The sequence below is a fragment of the Rhinopithecus roxellana genome, chromosome 21 (genome assembly GCF_007565055.1).
Source record: "Rhinopithecus roxellana isolate Shanxi Qingling chromosome 21, ASM756505v1, whole genome shotgun sequence".
In the NCBI taxonomy this organism is placed as follows: Eukaryota; Metazoa; Chordata; class Mammalia; order Primates; family Cercopithecidae; genus Rhinopithecus; species Rhinopithecus roxellana.
Genome location: NC_044569.1, coordinates 4,815,111 through 4,823,731, shown reverse-complemented (window position 1 = coordinate 4,823,731; position 8,621 = coordinate 4,815,111). Strand labels below are relative to the sequence as shown.

Sequence of the window (8,621 nt, the reverse complement as noted above, 5' to 3'; positions counted from 1 at the left end):
ATATATCAGAATATATATGTTGGCCAATTGTATATTATATATAACATGTAATAAATGTCCATAACTTGTGTGTATGTGTAAAGTCGTATTTCCTTCAGGATCCAGTCTCAGAAGTAAAGCTGACACGTGAAAGGAATGACATATTTGAAATTTTGATACATGCTATTAAATTACCCTTCAATAAAGATTTACCAAATAAGTGTATGAGAGAACTTTTTTTCACATTTGCCCACACTAGTTATGTTTTAATAAAATACCAATATGCTTGGAAAAACTGTATCTAATTGCTTGTTAATTTGCATTTTTCTGATTACCACGCAAGACAGAATATTCCCGGTGAAAAGTATAAAAATTCATTAATCATGCATATTATTTGAAATTAGAATTCATTTGATAGTACAGTAATAATAATGCACTATCAAATATTGCTGTAGGCTTACCTGTTACACTCTTCACTCTTCTGCCTGGGAGACTGATGATTATCAGATTTTCTGCCCCTTCTTTTTTGAATTAACTCATCATCATCATCATCATTGTCACTGTCATCAGCATGTAGGTTTCTTGCCACTTCTATTTTCTTATTTCTGCACTTTCTCATTTTTTCTGCAACCTTCAATGAAAGCGTGACACTGAGAATGTCATTATTTTATCCAATAGAATAAACTGTCCATTCATTTTGTCGCTTGACTCAGTGTGTCATGATAATAGTCATTAAAATATTTTGGACTTGGGCCGGGCGCAGTGGCTCAAGCCTGTAATCCCAGCACTTTGGGAGGCCGAGACGGGCGGATCACGAGGTCAGATCGACACCATCCTGGCTAATACGGTGAAACCCTGTCTCTATTTAAAAATACAAAAAACTAGCCGGGCGAGGTGGCGGGCGCCTGTAGTCCCAGCTACTCGGGAGGCTGAGGCTGGAGAATGGCGTAAACCCGGGAGGCGGAGCTTGCAGTGAGCTGAGATCCGGCCACTGCACTCCAGCCTGGGTGGCAGAGCCAGACTCCGTCTCAAAAAAAAAAAAAAAAATATTTTGGACTTTCATTTTATCATTATATAATTATTAGTATAAGTTATAATTTTTCCATTGAAATTCATATAAAGTCTAATTCATTTCTGTTTGAGTGAATACAACAAAATTTTCCAAACTTTCAAAAAGGGTCCATTCCAATTCTGTGCTTTTATTCCCATCCACTCTTTGCTAATATAAATTTTCACCATTTTGTGATGAGCAGAAATAGAGAAACGAAAGGAGAAAGCCATGAAATCTGTCCTCTTCTATTTTTACCTCCAGGAGTTTACACTGAACGGCCAGATTTAGAGGATGTGACGTTGTGGGGCTTCAGGAACAGAAAGGAAGCTTTTCCCTCTCTAGGGTAAGCTTTCCCCACTGTCTTTTATCTTTCTTTTTTCATTCGGATCCTAGGACTTCAAAACTGTGAAGGTGCCTGCTGAAATACAGGAACCAAAATTCGAAACCACAGAAGCAGCAGAGTGAAACTGCTGAGGTGCTAGTAGAGTTCTGGAAAATGAGATGCTTTCCAAATTTCACATTCACTAACCATGACATTTTATAGCTGGAGAACAGACAGTGTAATTATCTACTTTAGCCCTGTTATCAAAAAAGATTAAATGACTCATCCAAAGCTTCTAAAGTGGCATTTCCTAGCATTTTATGGCACAAAAACCAATAATGCTATTTCATAATGCCGAGTCAGATAAATTACCTGATAAATTCATCAAATTTATCACAAGAATTCAAAGTATCACTCTGGGAAAGTAACTTAATGCCTCACCAGGGGCTGAGAGGTCTCATCTACTTTTACTTTTAAAGGTGGGTATCACCAGATTTTTGTCTATCTTTAAAACTTGATGTACAGAAACCAGGTTTCTACTTTGGAGTCAAAAACTAAATTCTTGGCTGAGAATCTATGGTATTTATATGATAAAGTTATCATGCTAAAATTTATCATACTCTATTAAACAAAATCACATTAAGATCTGATTCGACAGAAACATGTAAAAGTGGTGATTACAAAAATAGATGGAGGGAGGTGGCCAGGTGCGGTAGCTTACATCTGTAATCCCAGCACTTTGGGAGGCCGAGGTGGGCAAGTCAAAAGGTCAGGAGATCGAGACCATCCTCGCTAACACAGTGAAATCTCGTCTCTACTAAAAATACAAAAAATTAGCGGGGCGTGGTAATGGGCACCTGTAGTCCCAGCTACTTGGGAGGCTGAGGCAGGAGAATGGCGTGAGCCCGGAAGGTGGAGCTTGCAGTGAGCCGAGATCATGCCACTGCACTCCAGCCTGGGCGACAGAGCGAGACTCCATCTCAAAAAAAAAAAAAAAGGCCGGGCGCGGTGGCTCAAGCCTGTAATCCCAGCACTTTGGGAGGCCGAGGCGGGTGGATCACGAGGTCAGGAGATCGAGACCCTCCTGGCTAACACGGTGAAACCCCATCTCTACTAAAAATACAAAAAACTAGCCGGGCGCGGTGGCGGGCGCCTGTAGTCCCAGCTACTCGGGAGGCTGAGGCAGGAGAATGGCGTAAACCTGGGAGGCGGAGCTTGCAGTGAGCTGAGATCCGGCCACTGCACTCCAGCCTGGGCGACACAGCGAGACTCCGTCTCAAAAAAAAAAAAAAAAAAAGAAAAATAGATGGAGGTACCTATACACATTTGTTTTCAAACATATTTAAGGTGTTCACGGTAAAATTATACGCCCCAACATAATGAGTTAAATGAATCAACTTGCACACCTGAAAGCACAACATACAACATACACCTTTGACTATGAATATTTGTTCCAACTCTCATGGATAGGTACATTTTTATATCATTTCTCAGTCATTGTGCTTCTTTCCCACTGATTTCCCACTTTATTAAGTAAGTGCAATTCATCCTCAAGACTGTAGGGAAAAATTCAGTCCTAGAGCTTATTACATTCTTTAAGCAACTTCCTATATGCTTACTTTACTTCAGAAGTATCCATATCCATGGTGCATGGATAGATTAGTTTCCCAGTCCCAATGCCACTTAAAAAACTGATAGATAGACTTGGGTTGATTAAGAAACAAAGACTATAGAATGTGTTCCTGAATTTGTCATTTAGATAGAAAAATAATCTATTTCCACAGAAAATTATGTATTTAGTAGCCTCAATTTATACAAGAGCTTTTCATAAGTAAAAAAGTAGAATGCACCAAATAATTGATCAAGAGAAAAAAACACGTAGCAGCAAGTGACCCTCTAAGTCTTTCTGTAAGTTTCAAGTTGAACTTTTTCTTTCTTCGAAGTCAGATACTCTAGTTTTAATATGCCTACTTCATTCTTCAGTCTTTGTATATTGTGCTGTAACTGTTCTTCCAGATGTACTTTTGATGTTCTGTCACTATGTGGTGGAGAACTTCTAATCCAAGTTCTATTCTTTTATAGTTCTTTGCACTGCAATTATGATATAATGGTTTCTGGAACAAGCTTCTGTAACAATATAAACACCATGCCTTTTTGTTTACTCACATGCTTCATTTCTCTGGAGGAGGTAAGTCACAAATCTAAAAGGCTTTTTGGATCACTACACTGAGGCAGCACATTTCTGATGTCCAATTTGCAATTAGTGTTATTTTCATCATGTGCCTATAACACTCTTGGTCTTCTTTTATTTCAATGATAACCACTTCTGGTTTCCTTGCTTTTGCATTTTCTGTGTCATTATAAAAATTCTACTGCTCTGTGTTAAAAACATGTATAGTGTCTGGTTTGTTATTTATTTTCATTTAAAACAAAAAATCAGAAGGTGACTGGCAAGCATATTCCAGAGACCCAGCATAGAAATGAAATGGAAAGACATTTATGAGACTGAACTATTTTTGTTCAGAAAATATCTGGAATACTACACATAGGAATATTCCAGATGCATTCCTTCCTGACAATCACGTATATTATTTTTCAAATTAGAGGGCATGTTCTTTACATTTCTTTCTTCCCGTAGTGGCTCTTCCTCTGAACAATCCAAAGTTTTGGATTCTTCACAAATTTTACTCAATCTCTGCTTTAACTTAATTGTGATGAGTTTTAAAGTTTTTTCCACCCTCATTTGCCTTGTTTGATCCACATTTTCTTCTATTTTTGCACACAAAGGAGTCCTGCATATAGAGATCTATGCTCTCTATTACAGTACTTGTTCACTTCTGTTTGTTGAGACATTTTTTGCAGATGCAAAAGTGGAAGATTAATTTGCTAGTTTTGTTTGTCAGATGTCTTTTTTGTCAGGGTGCATGTTTTAAAGATAACTTTGTCATTAATCAAGTATGGAAAAATAAAATTAAAAAATTATAAAACTTTAACTGTTAAACTTCTTATTCTGTGTTTATCTACTCCCAATCACTGGACTGTAATTAGTTAAATTAAAACTAATTTACATTAGTCTAAAATAGGGGAAAAATATCAACCATCAATCTTAACTTTGTAACTGTTTGTTTGGACTAAGATTAATTCATTGTGTGTTTAATTTATCAAAAATAAATTAAAAGGTGATTTGCACTATTACAAAGTCATCTTCACTTAAGAAAATTTTATCTCAGTGTACCTGAAATAGTGATACTCAACAAACAGTGCACACTTGAGTACTTTTTTTCCAAAGATTACTAACTGATGAGTAGGCAAACTTTTCACAGAAATCAAAATCAATACTAATCAGAAACAAAGCCAAATTCATAAAATTTAATTCAAACTATAAACTGTAATATGATAGCGTTATGTAGGATTCTATATAGACTATAGTCTTAAGTCAAGTTTCAATATATTCTAAAGTCCACTAATGACAGTGGTTTAAAAAAATTTTAACAATAGTTACAGATTTCCTATACAGAAATAAGTTAGAAAGTTACTGCTGTTTGTACCCTCACACCAAAGCTCCCATTCTGCAAGTCCGGTTCTCTTGACAGGCAGTTGGGTTGACTTTATGACCCCATTCTCTCCCTGAACACAGATACTAAAGTCAATTAAAATTTACAATGGAGAATACATTTTTAATCATAGTATTAGTGATCAGTAATTTATAAAGTTGCAAATTTTGAACCATTAGCAATTATTACTCCTTTAACATGAACCCAAGTCAGCAACCATCACTGTTAAAATGTTCATAATTTTTACTGCTTAAAATTATAATTCATTATTTGATGTTACCTTATTATATTAGGATGTTATAAAAATGAACAGCAAACAATATTTAGGAACTTTTGGCTTCATTTTCAAGAGAAAAGATTAGCTGTAAATCACTATAGATTCTGAGAATATTTTCAGTTTTATAACCAATTAAAATGTGTTTAAATTAAATATTAAATTATAATCAACTGATTCTAAAAGGCAAGTCCAAAGGTAATTTCATTTGAACTATGTTATGTTACCAAAGCAAAGAAAACCAGAAATGTGAAATTAAATTTTTACAAACCTGTGGCTGGTTATTTTCACATCCTTGAAGCCTGTCTTGCTCTCCCTCTGATGTCATTTTTAGTCTTGTTCCGCTCAAAAATCCATATATTTCATTAAAATGAACTACTTAGAACAGTTAGATAAAAGTTACAGTCTTTATAAACATGAATAAAAACATTTTTCTTTTATAAAATGAGAGTTTAAATAAAACTTAATCTCTAGTGGGGTATCTGCTTCTTTAAAAAATACTTCTAATTCTCCAAAACTTCAACAAACCACTTGGCAAGACACTAGATGTCACTAGAGTCAAGCCATACATTCATCTCACAGATTCACTCACAATTTCATCCACCCAACATCAGTGAACAAAACCACCAGAAACAAAAAAAATTAAAAATCCAAAAGAAACAGATAAAGTAATACTGTATATTTTCCTTTACTTTATAATAGTACCTTTGTAACAATACACTAAGCCTGTTATTTAGTACTAATAATTTCCAATATGACTTTCTCTTTACCCCTTCATCAATGTACACTCCGTTCTTTATGTCTGAAATGCTGTCCTCTACTATTCTGACAAATTTCTATTCATCTTATAAGACTAACACACCTATGTGATGTCTTCCCTGATTCTATCTTTCCCTAGATAAAAGTTTTATATAATGTAAATTTCATAAGACATGCAGTTAAGGTGTCAAAAGTGACATTATATTTCAACAGACTATAACTAAATTACAAAAGTGCACATACTCCAATGACAAGAAGAAAAAAAAGATCTTCAATAAGAATAGCAATCATGACCGTGAAAGGATAAATGTCAAAGATAATGGGAGAGTGGTGTGGCGTATCGTTACTGCAACACATCAGATTCATTTATACCATTATCCTACAAGTATCCATCATATTCAACTATTTGTCTTATAATTGAGGAATTACACAGTTGTGATGAAAGATAAGCTGAACATATTCAATTCTCATCAGATAAACTGTTCCGAATTCATCAGCTCAGATAGTTGTAGAATAAGTTAATATGAATATACATCTTTTTAAATTACAAGGTGAGATACTGCTATGTGTAAATTGATTGTATCGTGTGGTTTGCCCTGTCTTAAAGTTTATTGATCCACTCATGCAAGATGGTATATAAAACACATCACAAAATAATGTGTGAGCAACTTTCAATGTGTAAATATTTATTGCAAAAAATAAAAATTTCACATTGTATTAAGCTTTTATATTTCAAAATCACTACAATGTTTATTAAAAACATTAGTTTTGTTATTTGAGGAATAACTCCTGTACTTTTTTTGTTTCTGAAACTACTGTGATTGGGTATACCATCCTAGTCTCTCAAGTGCTTTTATGGAACAGGTATCTAACAAAAAAATAGCTTTCTTAATCAAAAAAATAGCTTTCTTAACAAAAACAGTAAAAGTTCTTTAGTTCAAATGAGTTTCATTTGATTATTTAATATAAATTTAACTTATACCTTTGATGTGTGATATAAAGTACAGCAATGAGTTGCTATGGTTTACCCCAATTACTGCAATCCCTCCTCCTTCCAATAATTTCAAGGGCAGTGATAATCTAATGTCCTGAGTACAAACATACTGAAGCTGTCTGAATTAAGTTCTCTCAAGCGTCCTCATCACTAACTCCAAAACTACTGAGATAGCTTATTTCTTTCCTCCCTCATTCCCACTTCACAGTCCCCATGTCTTTGGAAAAGTCTCTCAATGTGTGGTCTTTCTTCTTGCATATACCTCTCATGGATTATGCCCACTTCTTTCCTCTTCATTAAGCAGTAGGATCCCACATCAATAATTTCTATTTCATAATTTTACCCTCTGGCTGGAAACATGTTCAGAAATAAAAGCAATACAACACTTTCCCTTGGCCCTTTTATGTCTTGAACTGCTATCCAACAGCAATCCACGGGCAAACAGATACATAGTTGAGTACTCAACAGCACTGATCACCAGAGAAATCCAAATCAAAATAACAGTGACAGATCATCTCACCACCCCAGTTAAAATGGCTTTTATCCAAATGACAGGGTATAATGAGTGCTGATGAAGACATGGACAACGAGGAACCCTCCTACATTGTGGGCATGTAAATTACTACAGCCACCATGGAGAATACTGTGCAGAGTCCTCAAAAAACTAAAAGTAGGCCAGATGTGGGGCTTATGCCTGTAATTCCAGCACTGTGGGAGGCCAAGGCAAGAGGATTGCTTGAGCTCAGGAGTTTGAGACGAGCCTGGCCAATAGGGTGAAACTCTGTCCCTACCAAAAATGAAAACAATTAGCCAGGCATGGTGGCATGCACCTGTGGTCCCAGCTACTTGGGAGGCTGATGTGCGAGGATCATCTGAGACCAGGAGGCATTTTTTTTAATTTCAGCATCTAAAAAAATAAAAACTCAAAACTAAAAATAGAACTACCATATGATCCCAGCAATCCCATTGCTAGGTATATACTTAAAAAGCAAGGGAATCAGTAAATTGAAGAGATATCTGCCTTCTCATGTTTATTGCAGCACTCTTCATAATAGCCAAAATGTAAAATCAACCTATTTGTACACCAAAAAAATGGACAAAGAAAATGTACATATACACAATGGAATACAGTCTAGTCACAAAAAAGAATGAGATCCTGTCATTTGCAATGCCATGGATAGGTATACATTTTCTCATTAGAAACTTCAAAACTACCAGCTCACTTCATTCTTTCCCCTCTGTCCGTGCTCACAATCTATCTACTTCGTGAAAGATTTCTACATCTGCAGTCATGCTTCTTCCCACTCCACATTTTTTAAGGATTACTACCACGACATCTCCGCTCTTGTTTTAGCAATAGTATCTTACATCTATAATTTCTATTTCTTCACCTCTTTCTACTTCCCCTCTGGCTAGAAACATGATCTGAAATAAAAGCAAAATCATGCTGTCCTCTAAGCCTGTTATGTTTTAACTGCTCCCCAGTGGCTCCTTTCCCATTCCTATATAGGAAAAAGTCTCTAACATTGCCACTCAGAGTGTGGCTGGAGGATCAGCAGCATCAGCATCGCCCGAGAACTTAATAGAAATGCAGAATCCCAGGCCTGCTGAATCAGAATATGCATTTTAACAAGGCCCCCAGATGATATATTGAAGTGTGAGAAGTTCTGTTCTACACTCACTGTATA

At 35.7% G+C, this 8,621-nt stretch overlaps 1 protein-coding gene across 1 annotated transcript in view; it reads right to left on the bottom strand.

Annotated features, from left to right (window-relative positions):
• ANKRD62 (ankyrin repeat domain 62) overlaps positions 1–8,270 on the bottom strand; it is a 301,061-nt gene extending 292,791 nt beyond the window's left edge. Inside the window, exons 1-3 of the mRNA XM_030926178.1 lie at positions 8,263–8,270; positions 5,452–5,524; positions 441–610 (exon numbers count right to left, since the gene is read on the bottom strand). Coding sequence (XP_030782038.1) covers positions 441–610; positions 5,452–5,524; positions 8,263–8,270 — 251 coding nt within the window. The remainder of the gene's footprint in view (positions 1–440; positions 611–5,451; positions 5,525–8,262) is intronic.
• Between the last annotated feature and the right edge of the window lie 351 nt (positions 8,271–8,621).